The 23,848-nt window shown below is 31.8% G+C and overlaps 1 protein-coding gene across 1 annotated transcript; it reads right to left on the bottom strand.

The window, feature by feature from the left end:
- Nucleotides 1-598: 598 nt before the first annotated feature.
- LOC123695143 lies at nt 599-21,742 on the bottom strand. The gene is made up of 6 exons (XM_045640884.1): nt 21,613-21,742; nt 7,110-7,240; nt 5,322-5,436; nt 3,991-4,189; nt 2,620-2,782; nt 599-1,428 (listed from the first exon to the last, which is right to left on the bottom strand). The coding sequence occupies exons 1-6, from the start codon at nt 21,617-21,619 to the stop codon at nt 1,318-1,320; spliced, it is 726 nt and encodes a 241-aa protein (XP_045496840.1). The 5' UTR covers nt 21,620-21,742; the 3' UTR covers nt 599-1,317.
- Nucleotides 21,743-23,848: the final 2,106 nt, after the last annotated feature.

The following is a 23,848-nucleotide window of genomic DNA, read 5'->3' as shown; positions in this document are numbered from 1 at the left end:
CACGCGTTAGAAGTTATACTTCTTTGGCGTATGGAAAAAAAATACTAGAATATACAACTTGAACATAGTTACATACCACCTAGAACTAACTTCATGCTGTTAAATTTAGGTGTCGGTGTGCGCGCGCATCGTAAAAATTCACTATTATCATTTTTCTCCATCGCGCCAAAAGAAGTATAACTTCAAAACTACCTGATGCAACCGTTGATATCGTAAAATCAAAGCCTTAGATGAAGAAGATGCAGTAGACAGTTAATTATTTAGTATACCATAATATGCTTAAACAAATCACAATAGGAAGAGGTCTTGTCTTTTGGAAGTCCATGAAAACCTTATCACTTACCTATAACTTGCATTCGTTGTGAAATGTAAGAGATTACTAGAAGAATAAAAAACGCAGTACTGTTAATTCAGTACAAAATAGCATAGAATGAAACTCTTCTAATGGAGATGTCGAAAACTTTGCAATAATAACATAGAAAAGATCAAGGAGCAACTTAAACTCCATCTAAAGTCTTAACTGTTTATTTACGATCTTTCAAGACCGGGTAAATATTGGTGGCCGAGTTAATAGCATTTCAAAGAATGTGCCTCGAAATAAGCTTGCGAGAAATTTAACATTTTATTTACATTCACATAAAGTATTTACAATTATCTATTTACATTAGGAACTTTCGTAAAATTAAGTGGTAATTATGGAATAAGCAATTTATTTTACAACATACAAAACTGTTTTTTAAATCTTTGAATACAATGATGAAATATTATTAAGATGAACAGTTTGTCTATTTCTGTAAGGTAAGATCTTAAAAGTTATACAAATTATATTCTGTAAAAATTTGTTATAGGTAACTACCTAGTTACATCAGAATTAAAAACACGTATCAAAATATTTTCATAAGTTCATCAAAGACCAAATTGTGTAATAATTAATACAATAAAACATCTTAAAATAACTTTGGTAAAGATATCCCTTATTATGAGGAAGCTTGCCTTATTTATATTGGCTAAAAAACTTTTGCTTTCTATAGATAAAAATATATAAGAAATTTTACAAGTTAAAATTTCACACCAATTAAAAGTTGTTTCTTTATACAACACATGTATTCTGAAGCTATATCCTTATAAAAAAATAACTGACCTTTAACATATTCCATCAGATTCACAGTAAACTTTTCTCATTTTCGATACAAGTCTTTCCGATCTCAATTCTTTTTCATCTTAAACGAGTTTACATTGATTATAAAAAGCTGTCTTATGGAGATAAAAATTACACATTTTCTGTACACTTTTCTACACTTAAGCGGTATTTCTGCATCAAGTAGGCGGTTCTGGCGGCTGTGGCTCTTTCTCCTTGTTGAGGGGACTGGTGTCAGGCGCGCCTTCCCCACTGTTCCCACTGTTTATAGCTATCGACGTTAGAGGAACCTGTAGAAATAAATTAAATTAGTAAATTTTAATTAAACTAAGGTATCAAAATATTTAGCATCTATTTAGGAGTAAATTAAAGGCAACTGTTTATATTTATGACTTTACCGTCGTCGTATTAATCCATTGCATTAAATTTCTGAGAAAAGAAGTAACGAGTTATTTTTTTGTAAGATTCCTTTTATTTTTTTCTCAAAGACAAATCCGTTAAGAGTTTCACCCTTCTGAAAATACTATAAATAGACAAGATAGAGCTTTATATTATTAGAATGAACATTTTCGTACATATGTCTGAATTTTATATCTTTATTTATGTGGAATTCAAACCTCATGTTCTTAACATTTCAGAGTTTTCAACTCAGATTATTTTATAATAATCTTGGTTTTACATTTTTAACCAATATTCCTCATACAACTTAAGTTCTTCTATATCATTCTCTTTACTACTCTTTTCAACATACGATACAATACAAGGATGAATACCAATAACCAGAGTCAAAGTATAATGAATCTAATTAATTTCCAAGAAATATATTCACGTACTCCATATACGCCCATTAGTAATTAAGTTCCCTGATAGGCATAATCTTATTAGCATGATGATCACGTGCGATGTGAATTAATTAATGTACTTTCACCTTGGGCGTCTCTAGGGCGTGGATATGTAGATTACTTAACTGGTAATGGCCATTTGTGGATGGAACTTTTTGTTTGGGGCTATTGACTCGAGTGAATTGAAATTGAAAGAGTCTATAGACCGTATAAGTTCTGTTTCTAGGTTCTGTTTGCGAAGTGAGAAGTACTAAATATAAGGTAGTAATTAATGAAAACTCTGACTACTTTAAAAGTGGTGAATTAATTTTAAAGATTCTTTATAGAGCTAATGCTATGCTTTTTGATTTGTTTGCTATTTTAATGAAAATGGAAAATGAAAAAATAAAAACGAAAAATTATTTATTTCCGCAGAAACACAATAACAATACAAATTTAAAATATAAAAAAAATGCTGTAGCTTATTACACATTATAAGTATTAACTGTTATGATAAAATGAATGAAAAAGAACCAATCAAAACAATGAATTCTGTTACCACCAACTTTGAAATAATAGAAAACTTAGATGAAAAACAAGGGATCTCAGTCTTTACGTGATATTAAACAACATCAAAATGTAACAGTGTAAGCTACATACCATAGACACAGCAGTACAAGTCTGTCCATCATTTTGTCGTGGTGGGGACAACGCAGCGTCGAACCTCAGATCCAGGTGCACCATGTAGACTGCTGTGGCCAACGTTGTTATGGAGAATGTCAACTGGGCTACTGCTACACCGATACATGTTCTTGTGCCGCATCTGTATTGAAATATTTTTCTATAGAGAATTGAGAATTATTAAGAAGAGAACGTAAACACAGCGTGTTTTTAACACGCCTACTTAAGCTGTATGTTTGTATGTATCCGACTCCTTTAGACTCGATTTTGACCCACTTTAAACGGACAGATTTAATTTAAACTTTGTACACTTATCAAAGAATCGGTGACAATACAATAATTTCATATAGTTTATTAAAGCATGTTTGTAAGTTTTAAAATATATGTCTACTAGTGGTCCGCCCCGGCTTCGCCCGTGGTACATATTTCGCAATAAAAGGTAAGCTATGTTCTTTCTCGGGTATCAAAATATCTCCATACCAAATTCCATGCAAATTGGTTCAGTAGTTTAGGCGTGATTGAGTAACAGACAGACAGACAGAGTTACTTTCGCATTTATATTAGTATGGATTTGCTTTGCTGAACTCAGTTACGTCAACTATTGAGAATGTCAATAGATCGTTATCTTGCTATAGAAGATCGGTTCAGCATGAGATGTGACTTCAGAAAAGTAGATCATTATTTTATTACTCAGCTGCTTTACTAGTATTTGAATTGTCTATTTTCAAACAAGAAAACTCAAAATATCAAAAAAAGGACGTTTTTCGCTTGCTTGCATGCATTTAGTTCGAGTTGTATACGAATAAAAATTGCAAACGAACACACACGAGGTATTTGAAATGTTCTGTGAAAGGAAATTGGAAACCACACTCAATAGCGCGGACAACTGTTTCAATAACCGGCTCTGACGATTCTTTTTGCATTTTATTTGGAAATACAGCGAATTGTTTTTGTAGAATGCTTCGTCCGCAACTGGATAAGTACGAAAATAGGAAATAGGATTTGCTGTTGGCTCTTTGTAGTCCATTGTATTTTAAATCTCAGGACGAATTTCTAAATGAAAAGCTTGCAGACTATTTACTATTACTACGTTACGAATTTGTACCTTTCAGATGACTAAGGTGAGAATTATTAATAAGTAGATAAGTCCCCTGTCACATCATGATGATTGTCCAACGTGCACAGATAGATACTTGTATCATACTAGTAGCAATAGTCATATTACTAACGTCAAATTCTTCTTAATATCTGCAGCTAATAAAGATCCAACTAAGCAACGAATATGTCCCTGGTACCTGGGACTAAGCTGGATATATACATGGTTTTTTGTAAAACATCTGGTCAACTTACCCAAGATTCAGCAGCGATCGTATACAAAACGTGAACATGGCAACATGAGCGCCTATAGCAGCTATCCAGAGTATTGTCAAGGGAATTGCAGCGCATGGTGAAGGACCCAGGACCCTCCAGGGCGATCCCCAGGATCTTGATGTTTGAGTGCGAGCAGACACCCAACCTCCGAAGCCTCGGCTGTAGTACACTGATAGTGCTGTGAAATGAAATCTTTGGAATCATGTGGCCCTAGTGGAATTTAGGGCATATTGATTCTTTGATCGATTTTCTTTAGGAGTGAGTTTTCTTTCTAACTTTTTTGTGAAAATCAACCAGAAATAGAATCCTGTACCAATCAGAAAGAAAAGTGTCACAATTCATTATAGAAAATCATCTTTTTTAGAAAGCTTATTTATGAACCAAAAGCTCTTTAAAATAAGTCTAGTTGAAGAGAATGAAAATACACATTTTTAGATTATTGTAATAAAATTATTATTGAATATTTAAAAGGTTTAAGTTTTAATGAGGCCCATTATGTTACTACTGAACTTATAAGAAAAACTTTTGGTTCAAAATTGTATAAATTAATACATACAAATCAGTTCAGTTTAAATACAACTTATTATTTTAGAAATCCTTAAGAAATTCATTTTGAATTTTAATGAGTTAGAAATTGAAAAAATATATAATTTTTGAATATATTTCAATATAATAACTGCAAACAGTCGACTTATTTCTTTTAGACCAAAGTTATCATTTATAAGTTGAAAAGCATAAAGTTTAATGGACAGAAGTTATGATCGAGATATTTTCGCTTTTACTAGGAAACCTACTTATGAGCACTATTTCAAACTATTTTACGACACTTCGTTCCAGACACAAGCGTTGAAGTGAGTAATAATTCGGTTGGTTCATAATAAAATTTATTTCATACTTTAAGCAAGTTTATTTTTATTTTACATTTTAAGTTCGTTCTCTTTCAAGTAAAATATAACGTTCTATACATACTGGAGCAGAGTATTTTCTATTTTAGTTTTAAAGCTTATTTTTACTTTTAATATCTACTTATAATAACAGACCCTATATAAAAATGTAAGAAGACATGAAAACTTATATATATTTGAATCTTAGTATTTTTCCTTTTTTCCTTCTTTTTCCTTACATTAAACATCATGAAGCGGGTTACATACCCCCCAAACTTCTTGTTGACGACGTTCGCCACTAGATTGATACGACGAAGAAAAAGAGGTCGACGACATGAGTCGTTGACGGAAACTCATATAATTTTTCCCTATCAAAAAGTGCTCAAACTAGCCAGGGCTAAATAACTTCAAATAATTCTGAATTACCAGCAGCAAGCACCGTAATTGCACCAGCAGGTACACCGAGCCCCAGAACTGGTCTCTGCTTCTCTTCTAGCCAGCCGACAGCACCGACTACCAGACCTCCTATACCGCACACAATCTGTATGGAAAATGGTTTTGATTGGTAGATAAAGTTTAAAAAAAGTATATGCACTTAGATGAAATTGTACTTGTTCACAATAGATATTTATGTTCTACCGTGTTAAGTTCTAAGTGTAAGAGATTGTCGAAAATATAGGGTAAAGCAGATCATTTTCTTGGTAAACTATCTCCTTGGAAATAATATTAAATAATAGAGCTTTTAATTATTACAATAAAATATATAAGCACAAGGGATAGAATAGAACAAGGAAAAAAGGTCTAATGCATTCTTTATCTACCCAAAACACATATTTTTATAACCACAACTTGTTGAAAAGCAAGTGTTGTAATATTTTATATTATTTTATCATATTTACGAGGTCTGTCAAATATATTATTAAAATTTCATCGTCATCTACATAAACCTGTATGTAAACCAATATGAATAATAAATAATGCTCTTAAGCTTTTGTTGGCAAGCATTCAAATGTTTTGTGTGAAATATATTGGTAGAAAAATGAAATGTTTCGTCTGCTAAGAATTACTATAAAATAATTTTAATGGAATTTTCTTTATGAATCGAAAGCTCTTTATGCCTTGGTCCCTTTGTCGTTTTATTATTATTATGGTAAGAGCGAATTGTTTTAAATATTTCACAGAAAAATATAAAACATTAATTTATCTTGTTCAAAAGTTAATTGCTCCGTTTTATTTTAAGATGTTTTCTAGTCTTAAATTGGTTGTATTTTTTACCTACATTACCGATTACAATAATTGTCTTTACCATGTTAATGGCCTAGGCCCTTGTAAATCGTGTTGAAAATAAATAGATACCTACAAATAAAATCATTTATTTAATTCTATTTTGGTACTTAAAGAAGTTAAATTGTTAGGCGAAAAGCATAAAACAAATGTTCTTAATGAGAACAGTTTTCTATTTTTGTGCAAATAATTGGTAATTGGATTAGCCTCGGTTTAATTTTTATGCTACATCGCTTTTACGTGTTTACGTTATTTTATTGAAACAAATTTTGCGTAAATATATTATTTACGCAAAATTGTTTAATTGCAGCACTTGTCTAATGAATTTATGAAAATTGACTTCATCTAGAGTCTAGACTTTAGTCAACCAATTAAAATAAATAAAATAAATATTTCAGAACAATTTATTAAATAACAATAACAATTAATTAATAATATCGATAGGTACTGAGGATTGTTCTAAATATAAAAACAAATATGATTATTTCAAAAAGATTTCTTGTATTGGAAAGGTCAGTTAAAATAACTCGAGAATCTTCAGTAAACTTAACATAAGAACTAAACATTGTCACATAAGAGCTTATTTTACTTAATTGGCGCATGTATTTTGTTTATGTAAAGGAAGTGGTCAAATAAATAAATAAAGACTTTATAATAACACTTGCTTCCGCCCGCGACTTCGCCCGCATGGTGTTTTGATAAAAGGTATCATATGTTCTTTCTCAGGGTATAAAGATTGTCTGTGCCAAATTTCATCAAAATCGGTTGAGAGGTTTAAGCAGGAAAGCGTAACAGACAGACAGACAGAGTTACTTTCGCATTTTCTTTTTCTTCATTTCGCACACAGTAGGGATAGTAGGGAAGTAGGGATTAAGTTTCCTTGTAAAATGTAAAGTATCCATAAATAAATACAGACATATAAAATATTACCTGTAACACCCGCACCCTTAAAGCAATAGCGAAAGGATAGAGTTCCCCCATACACTCCTCCCCCCTGGACACGCCGCTCACGGCGCTGCAAACCGACTGCTTTCTGGACCACATTGCTGATGCGTGAAGTACTAATTAAAGGGTTTAATTATAGATTAAATGTCATTCGACTTTCTACGTTTTTATGGTAAAAGTATAATATCACAATATGCGCTAATCTTAGATAATCAAATTTCTTATTGTTTAATAGCTAGGTTTTTACTTATACCCAAAGTGAGTCTTGGCCTCCGACAATAAGAGCCTCCATTTTACTCTATCCTGCGCCATCTTTGCCAGTTTTCGTTTTTGATTTATTATTATTATCTTCAATATTACCATCAATAAAAATGGTATCGTTTGTTTTATAGTGATAAAATAGCTGTTTTATAAGGTGTTTAAATAAAAAATGATCCAAGAAAACCATCTGGTGTTTGTGTAATTTAACAAAAAAGAATGTTTTAGTTTACCTAGAAAGGAAGTTGGAGGAAAATTTAGATGAATTATATGCATCAATTTAATTAGGTATATGAAAAGTTACATGAAAATGCAGTGATTCAGAATCGATTTACAGAACTATTGTTGAAAGTTCAGAATTGTAACAAACGGCCAGTCAAATTAAAAACATTATTAAGTAAAAGACTTGAGAACTTTACAATCCCATTTAAATTCTATTTCAGTGCATTTATAGAATAGCAAGAATGCTTTGAAAGTTTCCGAGTAGTTTTATTAACTCGAACATTATGTTTTGAATGTGCTTATTGCATTCTTCTTTATTTCTTGCGTTATTAAGAATACTTACTTTCTTAATGTTTTTATGGAAAATTAAGAGAATAATTGAGTAGATTGTTGTCAATTGTTATATGTTATAGTATTCTCTAGTATTTTAAATCTCGATTGTAGCAATGGCCAGTTATTATGACCAAATTTATAAATAACATCAAGTATAGCCTAGTTCGTACTAAAGCTTATTTTCAAGCTCAGAAACATTTAACATAAGTGATTCAAAACCAAAGATGTCGTTTAATTGTTCCATTACTTATAAGAGCTTACACTGTATTGTGTTTGTTAAATTATCTACCATAAGGTTCTTAGTAAAATCGAAAATGATCTCATGTGATATTGATGTATAGTTTGCGAGCAATTCTTATCTATAGGATTAGGGGTAAAAGGGAAGTTGAACTATATTTTCGTATATATGTATTTGATAAGGGTCACAGGGGTAATTATCGACACACTTATTCCATGTGTTTCTACATGGATAGCAATGGATTTCAGATAAGCAAGTGTTAGTGTTAAAATGTCTGGACAATACTGAAATAATACAATAGAATAAATAAAATTTTATTGGACCATCTTTCAGGATTAATTATTGGTTTGTTATTACAGTGAAACCTGGTGAAAGTGAGACATCAAGGGACCTGCAATTTCGTTTCACTTATAGAGGTATTCCACTTACCCAGTGTCTCAGATATACAGGTATAAATAAATATCTGTCTCATTTATAGAGGTGGTTCCATTAGGTTCCATTAATAGAGGTGAGAATACACTATAGGTACAGGTTATTTCAGTTATATAGGTGTGGTCATTTAAAAAAAACACCTGTATGATAGTAAAGCGAAATTAAAACTGAAGGTAATTGATGCTCAAAATTTGTACTTACGTACTTGAAATTACGTGTGATATTTGTGGGTAGAATAAGAATGAGTAAACAAACAATGTTATCTCAGTTACAGAGGTTTATGCATATAAAATTTACTTGCTGTCTCAGTTATAGAGGTAACTATGATGATAAATCGAAAGAACAAATCCCAGATATAGAGGTTTACCTCGTCCCACTAACAGAGGTAATTCAGTGCCAAAGTGTTGGGACCTCACAATGAGTTCCAGTTATGGAGGTTTCTCACTTATCCAGGTCCCACTTAACCAAGTTTCACTGTATATATAATTTTGGTGCGAATCAATAAATTTAAATGCATTTTTTCTGCTTTTATGTATCTGTTTCTACGAAGGAGCTTTCATTTATTTATTTTATTTATTTATTTATAACTCTTCATTGTACAAAGCAATTAAAGACATGTGGTACAGACTAATAAGGTACAACAATTTTGCACAATAGGCGGCCTTATTGCTACACAGCAATCTCTTCCAGGCAACCTGGTAGGAAAGGAAATGTAAGAAGAATAAGGATAGCGCAAAAAAGAAATAAAAGATAGGATATAAAAAAATAAAAATGCCTACATACTACATAAACTACATATACTGTACATATATACTACACAGTAATATAAATATACTTCTATAATACACTACACAAACTACAATATATACAAAAATTATAATCATACATAAATTATTTACTAATGCTACTATTACATGGCTAGATAATGAGCTTTCAATAAGGACTTAAAAGAACAAAGTGTTTGTGCACGTCGGATACTTTCCGGCAAGGCGTTCCAGAGCTGAATGGCACGAACAGTAAACGAATTGTCATAAAAGTTTGACCGATGGACAGGAGTACATAATAATAAAAGGTTGGAAGAACGAAGAGTGAGAGTGTGAGTAGAGCTAAGATAGTTAAAGTTGTTTTTTAAGTAGGACGGTGTTTTAGGGTGAAATAAAATACAATACAGGAGATGAAGAATGTGAGTATTCCGGCGGAAGCGAACGGGGAGCCAGTTTAATTTTGTTCTAAACTCAGAAATATGATCAAATTTACGTAATCCATAAATAAATCGTATACAAAAATTTTGAAGCTTCTCAAGGGTGTCTAGTTGGTATTCATGGAGATCTGGATAGGATGAATCGGCAAAATCAAGGAGAGGAAGGAGTAAAGAATGAGCTAACGTAATTTTCGTAGCGATCGGTAAAAAGTTTCGTAAGCGCCGTAGCGAGAACGCCGATGAGAAAACCCTTTTACGTACTTGTTTTATTTGCTCATCCCACGAAAAAGTTTGGTCAAGTATCAAACCAAGATTTTTTACTTGTGTGCTATATGGGATAGACACACCATCAACAACGATACTTGGTAAATCGGCCCAGTCGATTTTTGATACGAGCTGCCTGCTTCCGAAAATAATAGCTTTGGTTTTAATTGGGTTAACTGTTAAACCGTAATGTTTACTCCATGAGACGATTGTCGCAAGATCAGCGTTTACTTGAAAAATCGCTTCAGGTAGTTCGAGTAGTGATGCGTGTTTATATAATTGGAAATCGTCTGCATACATATGGTAGGGTGACTCAATATTTTTGGAAATGGTGTTAATAAAAATGGAGAAAAGGAGGGGAGAGAGAACGCCGCCTTGAGGAACGCCAGCAGTAACATTGCACCAAGATGAGGAAATTTCCTCAATCTGTATACGTTGCCGACGTCCCCTTAAGTAGCTATGTACCATGTACCCAATCGATAGCCGATGCAGATAAATTAAGGGACCGCAGTAAAGCCAGCAATATGTCGTGATCGACCGTATTAAAAGCGTTACTAAAGTCCAGCAGCGTTAGAATTGTGAGCTGCTTATTGTCAAAACCTCGCCGGATGTCGTCAGTGATTTTGATAAGTGCAGTGGTCGTACTGTGACCGGGACGGAAACCGGATTGGAAAGGATTAAGGAGATTATTGGAGTTAAGGAAAATACTCAATTGCTCTTGAACCAGTCGTTCGAGAACCTTAGAGAGAAATGGAAGGATGGCAATGGGTCGGTAATCAGATGTAGTGGAAGGGTTAGGAATTTTTGGGAGAGGTATAATGTGAGCACTTTTCCAATCATCAGGAAATATGCCAGATGCAATGGAAAAATTTAGGATATGTGTGATAGTAGGATTGATTATAGGGAGGATTGGAATGATCATGTTCCGACCAATGCAGTCACTACCGACGGCCTTTGAAGTGATTGACAATATGCTTTTCTTAACACTACACTCGGTAAAACGATTGAATACAAAAGGAGGAAAGCTGGGATGGGGTAGGTTATTTAGGTAGGATAGTGTATAAGATTTAAGGGTAGGATGGAAATCTGAGGGAGGATTGGAAAAATGGGAATTGAGAACATTGGCCTGGGTTGAATTAAGACAAGGATTTTGTTGGGATCTGCCAATTCCAAGGGATCTGAGGAATTTCCAAGTTTTAGAAGGATCACCATTGTCAACCGACTTAGATATATAAAGTCGTTGAGCATCCCTACACAAAGTATTGCAGCGGTTTCGAATTCGATTAAATTTTTCACGATTTATATCCGAATTAGACAACTTTAATTTAGTCTTTGCACGCGCCTTCTTCCGTAAAAGTGATTTAAGGTTGTCGGTCATCCAAGGGGCAGGCAGGTGCTTCAACTTAACTGGACGCATAGGAGCATGCGAATCATAAAGTTGAAGAATTAATGAATTAAAAAGTGACACTTTATCATTGATGGTTTCAGCAGACGAAACTACCGACCAGTCCATGTTTATTGCGTCTTCGCACAAGCGCTCAGCATTAATTTTACCGAAATTACGTTGCAAAATAATCTTAGGTTTCGATTTAGGAAGTTTTAATTTGTAAGAAAGGAAAATAAGGTCATGAAAGGAAAACATGTCAGCTGAACGCTGTCCGTGCTCGGCGACATGCGTTGGGGAGGAAACAATGATGAGATCAAGGAGGGATGGGGTACAGTTGGGAGAGGAATGGGTAGCCTGTAAAGGGAGGATTTTAAGATTATAGGAATCAACTAAATTTATAAGCTTATTACTACGATGATCACCCTTGAGTAAGCAGGTGTTAAAATCTCCCATAAATATAATATGATTATAAAGAGGGGAAAAGGATTCAAGGATCTGGTCGAAGGATTGGAAATAGTTAACAGAGAGGTTAGGGGAGTAGAAGACGCCTAAAAGGATTTTAGAGTTGGAAGAAGTTATTTCGACAAGGAGATGTTCAGCTGCATCGCTAGGTGGCGGCTGAGGGGAGGAGCTGACAATAGTGTAAGGAATGTGAGAACGTAAGTAAATTGCAACCCCTCCTCCGGTCCGACCCATGCGATCGTTCCTTATTAACTGAAATCCTGGAAGACTATAAGAAGAGGAAGGAAGACAGGGTTTGAGCCAGGACTCTGAAATTAATATGGCATGTACAGGATGGGAGTCAAAGGTAGCAAGGAGGTCAGGGTAGTGTGCCGGAATACTCTGGGCATTTATATGAATTACATTAAAGTTATTAGGTTGATTGGAGAATAGAGAGGAAATGTAAGGAGAAGAAGAGGAAGTCAAACTATTAAAACTGTCGCTTTCTGAACCATTTGAAGAGAGTGAAAAAAACGCTTCGCTTTCCGTGCTATCATTTAAAGCCATGAAGAAAATAATAAATAATTAATATCAAAAATAATATTCTTAAAATATAGGTATGTATATATATATTATATAGTAATAAAAAAAAAATATTATAATATATTATATAAAATATAGTAATAATAAGTCTAAGTTTAAAATCCAATAATCTAACATGACCTTTACCACCAGTTATTATATACCGAATTTAACACACTACTTGTGTAAATTACAATTCAAATATCCAAAACGCTAGTATCCGTGACAACTAAAAGAATATAAGAATGACACGAATTGTCATTATCATATGTCACAACAAATTACAAAAACAAAGATACCTACAATAATAATTACAATGTGAAATTTTAATTTAAAATTACCTTAAAATTTAACAACATATACAGCTAAAAGTTACTTGAAGAAAAGAGATATTCACACTATTTAAAGACGCAAGAAGTTAAAGTAGTGAATACCGTAACATAGAAATATTTTGAAATGAGATATTAAATATTATAATACAGTGATAAAACAACTACCAATTTTGAGTCTAACAAGTGAAGTCAAAATGCAATAAAAGAGTACATAATGCAATCTACTTAACTCTACCGAACCTCTTGGGTCTTGAATTAGGCATCTGTTTTGAGTTAGTGGAAGTAGAGGCCGAGCCAGAAGAACCCCCAGCAGTAGAAGGGATGCCATCAAGTTCAGCCATCATTGTGACCTTGTGTCTTGTTCCATCTGTGGTTTGCACAATAATATGACCGTCTCTGGTCCAGCAATTGGATATACCAAAGCGAGATCTTGCTGAAATAAAGACATCATGTCTTTCTTTGATCAGGAATTCGGATAATGTATAACCACTACCCTTCAAAGAAGTTTTTGAGAACCATATGGTGTCCCGCACAGAGACATCTTTAAACTTTATGATGATCGGTCTGTGCTTATCTGACTTCACAGCTCCTAAACGGTGGCACCGGGAAATAGCTTCTTGTTGAAAATGCGGGACTTTTAAGTGATCTGTTACAACTTTGGTTACAAGACTGGAAGGGTTTTCCTTTACTGCTTCTGGCACTCCATGAAGCAGCAACATTTTTCTCCGACTTCTCATCTCCCATTTAATGTATTGGTTAGAGAGGAACTCAATTTGGGATTGTAAAGTATGGAGAGAAGATATGACAAAGGAGCGAAAGCTATTGAACTCCGCCGCTAATCTTGAAGTGGGGCTGGCAGATGCAGGTTGAGGATTGTTAGTGCTGTTGACATTCTGCAGCTCTCTTTGAAATTCAGCCATTTTATCATTGAACAACGCTGCCATTTCTGCCATTGAGTGTTTGACGGATTCCATAGTGATGAGATTCAGAAATGATGTTATTACAGTAGTGTTGAAATGTTGAAAATTTATGTAAGGAAAGTGAACTAGTGGGCAAAGGCACAAATTTAACACATAGAGGTAAGAAAACAACTGTAATTATGTATATAAAACGAATTTAAATACAAGAGCTTTCAAAAAAAACGTGTTTCTACTTTTTGCTCCTACCCTCGAAAAAGGATTTAGGAGGAGGATTTAAACGCATTTAGGAGGTAGAGCATGTTCTTTTTGATTTATACAAAGGAGTTTTTCGATCAAAAATGTCAAAGCCAATTTTACTTGTTTTCATGTTGGTATTCATAATTTCGATGAAAATACTGCACATGCTATTAGCGATATACTATTGGATATTTGCTATAAAAACTACACGCATACAATATACAGTAAAACCTGAAAAAATGATAACTTTCAAAGTTAATTAAAAGTAATCATTTCGTGAGCTTCCTTGCTTATATTATAACTAGTGGTCCGCCCCGGCTTCGCCCGTGGTACATATTTCGCAATAAAAGGTAGCATATGTCCTTTCTCGGGTATCAAAATATCTCCATACCAAATTTCATGCAAATTGGTTCAATAGTTTAGGCGTGATTGAGTAACAGACAGACAGACAGAGTTACTTTCGCATTTATAATATTAGTATAACTTTCAAAGTTAATTAAAAGTAATCATTTCGTGAGCTACCTTGCTTATATTATAATATGTCATTTTAACACAGCCAAAGTCAACACCTGCCAAAATATCTTTAATAATTGTAACGATAAATTATATTCTTCACATTTTGACTTCCATAAATAATTCATAACACGAATCTTTTGAAAAAAGTCTATGAAAAATTTGTTTAACAAAAGCTCGATAATTCTTATCTCAAATGAGTTTGATAAGGGCTCATCGATATTCTACTTCAGTTCGAAGCTCCGACCATATTTTGTTGAACAAATAAAATCAATATGTATTCTATGGACGTGGTTGTTGTAACGTGAATCGAATCCACGTTAGGACGTTACTTAAGTTATAGTATGTTTGCATGTTGGTTTAAAGAGATTTCAAAATTTAATTTTATTGATGGATATATCTAATGTAAATACATTACTTTTATTGTTTCATAAAAGTTATATGTAATTTAATTGTTTTATACCTATTCGTATTCAAGTAGTATGAATTTTTGTTGGCATATCGATACTACTTTAAAGATAGTGCAAATTATGTCTAAGCTATTGCACCTGTTTCCATCAAATATAGTTTTTAATCTAGACAAAAAGGATTTATTCATATAAAAAAAACAGTACCCATAGGTACACTTCTATGTCTGATCTACGAATCTACTAAAAAATATATGATTTCCTTTACTTTCTCAACAATTAATGTCTTCAACCATTGTTATTATACTAACACTGACCTCCATCGTTTGTGTATACAATTATTCAATAAAACAAACATACTAAAATATGCAAATTTAATTGTAGGTATGTTTACTTTATTATTAGTTTAATTTCAAACTTAATGATGGGATACGGTGTGTGAAATAATTAATACGACGGAGGAACGTAAACGTAACGTAACGTAACGTGATTTTAATATTAAATCGTTCCAATTAAGTAGATGCTTAGGTACTACAAATTTTATGACATAATATTCAGAGACCGTAAACGTCTCTTAATTATAGGAAAGTGTAATGGAATTACTCGTTTAATACTCAGCGAGAAAATTAATGATATCGCCTAACTTATAAGTGCTTGGGTTGTATTAGATTAAGGTATAAAAGCTTAGGGTAGTTACACACTGCCTTATTATCTACATTAGGATTGGAACTTTTTTGTTGTTTCTAATGATAAACATAAACCTCTTTATTATTAGTTATTTTTTCCAATACTAGAGTGCTTATTATTCGTTCAGAAACATTATTTTTTTTGTTTTTTTCTATTTTATATGTTAACTTATTATTTTGTCACTGTAAAAGAATAATAAAAATCGTTACATTTTATAAATAACGCCACAAACCAAAATCATACAGAAACTCATAAATACAGAAATATTCATAGACTTTATTAACAAAAAACATAATATTATTATAAACTTTATACAAATTATATTTACGCCTCCACTCTTGTAGCGAATAAAACGAACTGTAAATATTCCACTGCGGCGCCGATCTTTTGTGGTAACCTTACTTAGGACCTTATACAAAAATGTTTGTCATCAAGATAATTACAGCGACGCCGTTCCAACCCTACAATTAAAACAGAACTAATTCATGTTATTTTTAAATACAACTTAGTGTATGCAACTTATACATAGTAACTATTTAGCAATCTGTACTCAAACTAAAATAGACTTATTCCATTGCTAATAAGAGTTATTTTTAAACGACTAGATTATAAAGAAAAACCGACACAAAAGCTCTATAGTACTTGAAACTTCTAAGCATATTTATGCTTGTTGAGAGTGTTTTTTATTTTATAAACTAGCTTACCGCTCGAGGCTTCGCCTGCTTTTTCTAAAACCTAATAAATTATATACCTACTAAATTATTCCTCTTGAATCACTATCTATTAAAAACAACCGTATCAAAGTCCGTTGCGTAGTTTTAAAGATTTAAGCATACAAAGTGACATAGGGACAGAGAAAGCGACTTTGTTTTATACATGACGTAGTGATAAACGCTATTATAGTCGAGCCAATTTAATAGGCAACATTTGACGTCTATCAATTTTATATTCGAAGAGAGGTAACCTGCTTAAAAACATCGATTAAAGTGAATTAATCGATACGGATTTGAAACATTTGTCAATCGAATTTATTAATTTATGATGATTTTTATTCACAAGTAATCAATGCATTCGATTCTAGATGTCAGATTTCGATTTTTAGAGTAACGTCTCTGGTATTTAAAAAGAAAAAAGGTTTATTGACACAAAATTGTAGCGATGTTAGTGCTTGAATTCAGAAATTATTTATTATGTTTAGTATGGTTTATCAGTAAAATGAAATATTAAAATTGCTTGTATCGGTCATTATTATTATTAATATGTAATCATAATTGAAAAAAGTTAAGCAAATATGCAGTTCTAACAAAACGAAATATCATGTTATTCTATGTCGTCGTTACTAGGTTACGTTGTTGAATTTTGTTGAACTGTCAAATGTTGCCTATTAAAATGGCTCTACTATAATATAATAATCAGAATGCGGCATCGCATCCATACAACTTATAAATTTTCCCTTCACAAACAACGTTGTACATATTATATTGTATATACCTAAGTATTGTGTGACACAACATTTAACGAGTGTTATGTTTTCGTAACATCTCTATTTATATTTAGTTTTAGTTGTTTTTTGTCATAACAAGTAAAATGAGTAGTGCGCTAACTATATTATGTTACTAGCGGTCCGCTCCGGCTTCGACCGTGGTACATGTTTACGTTTTCTCACCATAATAAGCAACCTCGTACTTCAAAGAATATTATAAAAAAGAATTAACTAAATCGGTTCAGCCGTTCTCGAGTTTTTAACACATTTAGGGATTCATTTTTATTATTTCTAAACACATGCTCGTTATGACAACACGTTTATAAGTAATTAATATTATCAAAGTATAGACAAGATATTTAATTAATAATTAATTAGTTACGTTCTTCATTATCTTACGTCAGAAAATACAAACTAAACTAAAAGCTCCTAGACATATGTATATAAATTTCGTGTCACACTGATTTTTACGAAACATCTGCGAAACTTGACCTATAGGTATTTATTCTTCGTATGGGAATAATTAAAATAGTTAATATTCAGAAAATAAAAATTACTTCAAAGCTCCTTTGAATTCAATACCTAAAATAATTCCATATTTTTTGCGTTGTCATAAAGTCGGTTTTCGCCGCAACATAAACTTAGTTTTTCACCGCAAAGCACATCGTTTAAACCGGATTTGCGGGTTTTGTGGCAATTGCAGTTATTCTAAATGAAAAGCGACATACTATTAAATAATACCTATAATTAATATTATTAGATGTTAATAAAAATATATGATACAAAACGTCGGGTTAAATATACTGAATAAAGCGTGTTTTAAATCCCGTAAAAGTCTTTAATGTCTGCAATATACTAAGCTATAGAAAATAATATTATGATTTATGTATCTTTAAAATTGACTACAGCAAAACTTTTAGAGATGTTAGTAATTTATGATCTATTTCAAGGATAATGGTTAAAATAATGTATGAAAGTCATTAATCTGTCTGTATTGTTGAATTTATATCGTGAGATGAATTTATTGTAGATTTCACTTACATAAATTTGGATACACCTTGATAAGTATCAAATTCAAACATTTATTTATTCAATTAGACTTCTTCGTAAAACACTTTTGAATCGTCATAACATATTTTTAACATTTACCACCGATTCGGAAAGCAGTATCTATGTAGAAGAACCGGCATGAAACTCCATAGTTGCTCTTTTAGAAAAATATCTTTAAATATGTCTCTTATAATTTTGAAACCATCAAGTAGTACTATAAAAAGCAAAAACAGAACTAACACTAAATTTGAACAAGCATTACAAGTAACACCATAATTCTATCTTTACTTGATCAGGTAGATTCTTTTGTATGACATGCATTGCTTTTAATGCCTTTGTGAATCAAAATAAAACTTTAAAAGCTCTCTTCAGTAAACGTGTTAGTCGGTTTCTTTCATGTTTTTCCACTTCAGAAAATCGCATTAAGCATAGCAGGCTTTCGCAGCAGAATATCGGATAGAATTTACTAGAAGAATAACTCTATGTATCATGTATAAATATGATAGAGATGATAGAGTTATTCTTCTTTATGTCTTATACAAACAACTTATTAAAGTTATTTGTATAAGACATGAATAAAATAATAAAATGATAGACTGAATAATATGTCTTTGGTGAGCCTGACTTTCTGTTTAACAATATTCAGCAGTAAACACTAAACAGTGAAACTGCCGAACCATTTTTAATTTACATAATATTGTATGTATTTTTAACATTTTATTTATTTATATAAAACCATTCCTACCATTACAGATTATCCAATGCGATAGGGAGGTCAAATTTACAATACAATTTATTCATTAATACAAAAAATTATTTTTATGGTTGCCCGGAAGAGATTGCTTTTAAGCAATAAGTCCGCCTATTGTACACTTTTCAATTTTATGTATTCATTTATTTTAAATTTATCTTACATGTACAATGAAGTATCATAAATGAATAAATACAACCGTTACAATTATGTTTGATACTCTTGTCAAATATTATAAGGATTAATTAATACATAACTTGTACCATTCTTATTCTAAGAAGTGCATGTACTGAAAAAACATGCTTATTATATATTTGTATTTTATACTAAGATTTACGGGCAATAGTGCTTTCATCAGAGGCTTATTTAGTTTGTATTTAACTTCACTTCAACCCATGTGTGCTCACTATGGATCACCAGAATATTTGTATTGTAGTCTAGATTGTTTAGGTCCTTAACAATTTGGGCTATTACTAAACTAAACTTTAGGGTGTGTATTAATTTAATAACCACTAACTATTTAGCTATCATGTTTAAGACGATATTGTGTTTCTCTTAGTCTTAGGATAATACTGACTCGGTACTTAACAACGATTTTAATTCAGTAAAAATGTTGTTACAATATCTAGTCTAAGGCTTTGGTACTGTTTTTTCTAGTTTCGTTTATTGTTATATGCTCTACTACCATCAAGTATATTATATACATTTTCAAGTAGTCTCTACATTTTTGTTTGATTTATATGTGGTAGAAAATTCATAATGTTGACTTAACATCGTAATGTCAAAATAACATATAGGTAAACCAGAATCTGATGGCAATTAGGGAAATCAAAATTTTGAGTGTGCAACCCTAGGGAAAATGGACTGAACGATCTTGATACTGCTAATTTTTTAGTTTGTTCTCAATATCATTAGTCACATTACATAAGTGGACAATACTGTACTTAATAATGAGATATCCACTTAATATTATGTAGGTACATACTTACATGTATAATAATATACATATTATTATTTACACATACTTAGATTTGTATGTTCATTATCATTATGCCATGTGAAAATATCGATGTTATATCGATAGAAAACTAGACTGCTTATAATTTTTTATAAAATAAAATAAAAGTAAAATAAAACTATGTTTATTTTCGTAAGTATTAACAGATACACACATTATAAAATTGACTTGGACAGCTTGGACTTGACGAATAGCCGTATTGGAAACCCCTGTAATAAGTTTTCATAAAATTATATTCCAATCAACAAACAATATTATAGTTACCTACATATAATATTTTTTAATTAAAAGTATCAAAGCGGGTAAGTCCAATTTACCAATAAAATCTTCTAAATTGAAAATTGTGATGTGTTTGACCCTTCTTCATCAAATATTTTTCTATACACATTATAAACAACACCTCTTGCTTGTGATCACAGCGGCTTTTTCGAAATTTTCGAAGATTTTTTAGACAAAATCCTAAAAATTATTTATCAACTGCAAAAAAGACAAATAATTTGACAACCAATTTGATAGTTGTCAAATAAGTTGCCACATGAAAATCTTTTATTTCTTAAATATAAATATGCCATCAGATTCTGGTAGACCTATATCTAAGCTTCTTATAAAAAAAATAAAAAAACTCAAAACCGCTTAGTCTAAAATTATAATATCATAATAATAATAAATAATCTATTAGAAGTAAATGTGCACTTGTGTCGTGTTTTTACAAATACTTATGAGGCAGAAATACTTAGACATAGGGTCAGTCAGCACTACAAACATTTTCTTTAATAGGTACGAGCAAAATTATAGTATACAACAAAGGAATATTTATTTTTAACTAGCAGTCCGCCCCGGCTTCGCCCGTGGTACATATTCACGTTTTCTCTACATAAGAACCATCCTCGTACTTCAAGGAATATAATAAAAAAAGAATTATCGAAATCGGTTCAGCCGTTCTCGAGTTATGCGCTTACCAACACATTTTGCGATTCATTTTTATATATAAGAAGATATATATAAGAAACACAACTAAACCGCTTTGAATGCGTATAATAAACCGAACGTCATAACTATTGCGTATAAGATTATTATAGCGTATGAAAATCACGATGTGGTGAAAGCTGTGGTATAATTTTAGCTCCAGCATAAACAAGCCAATTAAAATGATAATATAAGGATGGAGTCGTTGTTGGAAAGGAAACGTATGTTTTGATTAAATATTAGCAAATGACTATTTTAGTGTGTACTGAAGGAAAATTGAAGATTTTTAATTTCTCTGTATTTTATTTATGTATTAAAAATAAACATTGAAAAGTTAAATTTACGAGGGATTGTCTGATTGATATATTTATTTATTGAATTGTCTGATTGTTCCGTTTTCTGATTAACATCAATCGGTATTAAGAGTGAGATTGCCTTTGATTTATTTTAGTGAACAACAGTTGTACATCTCAACAATTATTTAAATTTAAAATCTCTACAATTTTTATTGCTCAAGAAAAAAATAATTTATGCCACTACGTTATATATTCTGATCAATAATATAGTATTTACAACTATTAAATTTAAAATGAGACATTAAATTTTACTAATTTGGACACATAAATTAAAGCAACGAACTTTTATAGCCAATCAGGTTGTTAATGTTACTTAGCAAACTTGTGATTAAAGTTAAATTGCTCCCAACGTGATAAATATCGCACGTTAGATGTAAAAGTAGGAAATAAAACACTAATAACTTCCTCACCGGGCATTGAATATTCAATCCAAAGGTTCACATCACACTAACTGCCATATATTATTTTTTCATACAATATTTTCACTTTATCGTAAATGTATTTACCGAAAAGTTTTAAGGATAAAGTACGTGCGCTCTATGCCGCATCTCTTTTCATACTGAATTTCAGTCGACACAAGAATTAGGAATGTTTTGTAATCAAGGATAAAATTGAGCTTTTGTACTAATACTTGTCGAAATTGATAGCTTAGGATTTGTTTGAATGTTATTAAATTTAGGTGTTATTTTCGTAATTAGATTGAAGTAGGTATGAAGCTAGTTGTTATGCGGAAATATTAATATATTTCATTATAGTTTAAGGTTCCACAACCGTTTTTTTTAAATCTTCCCTATATAGGTACGATCGTACATTTTTACTACAGGGTTTGCTTGCTTCTTTTTACCTACTTAGTGCTTTATGTTTACAATAGAAACTCGTGAAGTCCTTATAAAGGCTAGCAAGGTTGATTATTGTTCTTGGAATTTAATCTGTAAGACGCTTTTAATATCTTTTCACTCGGTGTGCTAGGAAATTATATTTATGTATTTATTTTAAATGATTTATTGCTTTAAAAATATATAAAACAAAGACAAGACTTAATAGAAATAGCAAAGGGCGTTCTTATCGCTACGTAGCGTCTTTACCAGGCAACTAAACAATCTCAGGAAATATAACAATATGTTGTGGGTGAGCAAAAATAAGGCAATATAATATCGTTGTTACACATTAATAAAACATAATATACAGGGTGTCCCACTATTGGTATACTAAGCGCGAAGGTACTTGTAGTTTTGCATACACTGATCACGTAAAAAATACTTAAAAACAACAAAATTACGTCAAAATTTTTTTGCTAAATTTTTCCTTAAAATCCATGTTCTCTTCTCTAACTTCGCGCAGCCGGCATATAGGTACCGCTTTCCTAATACCGCCTTTTGTCTATGAAAACATAATCTTAACCGATAGCTCACGTGCCGGTGGCAAACTTGGGCGAATTGCTTGTTAGCGGTGTGTACACCGTATGTGTACATAGAGTTTTAAGAATTCATCTATAAAAAAAAATGCGTCTGGAATTTTATAAGTATTTTTAAGGTACTCAGCGTATGCAAAACTACAAGTACCTTCGCGCTTAGTATACCAATATTGGGACACCCTGTATATTTAACAAAAAAATGTAATAAATCACCACCCATTTCGAACTCAATTATATAACTCCTCAATTCCGATTTATAAGTTTAGATTAATGAGAATCAACGAAACCAAACTGAGAATAAAGAAAACAAAAGCATGCAATACGTCTAACATCGTTTACCAAAATGTCAAGACGCGCAACAAAAATCGCGGTTGACAAAATAATTTGGCGCCAAGTCCGTGTTGGCCTACATTTGCGTTTTCCTTAAGGATTCTAATCCCAATATGTTATCTTTCTAGTTTGCTGTCGACTCGGCATTAGATATTTATTTAGGTCAGACTATTTTACAATAATGGCTACTACAGGAACATATTATGTTGAATTTTCTATTAGGTTTGTGTTAAAAAATAGAGAACTTAACGCTGACTTTGGAAATTTTCAAACTAATTTACATCTCAAATTGTTTTTGCGACCTCCTTCCGCGTGTAATCTATTTTGCGCCGGAAAAAGTTTTCCACTGAGATAAACCTATTTCCATAACAAAGATTATATATATATATATATATATATAATAATTATATTATATATAAGCATAATTTATGCCAAGTTTGTAGGGACATTTTCTTGCTTTGCACCGAGAAAAGAAAATAAGCAGATACTTAGTTTTTAAAGTGAAACTTCTTAGGCGCGTTGAGAGTAAAATTTGAAGGTCGCGTCATGGCAATACCGTCACGTCATGGAGTAAGGCGACGATTTTGGTAGCTTTGAATCTTCCAAAGAAGTTTCACTTCTGACACGTATGCTCGTCACACACGCTATTTTTTTATTATGTTGTTATAAAATCATCTTCAGGAAATAGTATGATTCTTTTCATGTGTGGCTTATTTCCATATTGTTATTAAAATAGTTCAATGGGCTATCTATAAAGAATGGTATACAAAATAACAGTGAAGCGAGTTTTGAAATCTTCAAGCTGTTATCTTAAGAATTCTCAATGCCTTAGGGATTAAACGCATTTTCCTCGATACTCTAGGTACTTCGCAGACATACCAAATATTTGTAAATGGATAGCC

Source organism: Colias croceus, chromosome 10 (assembly GCF_905220415.1).
Source record: "Colias croceus chromosome 10, ilColCroc2.1".
Taxonomy (NCBI): Eukaryota; Metazoa; Arthropoda; class Insecta; order Lepidoptera; family Pieridae; genus Colias; species Colias croceus.
This window is presented reverse-complemented; position numbering and strand designations above follow the sequence as displayed.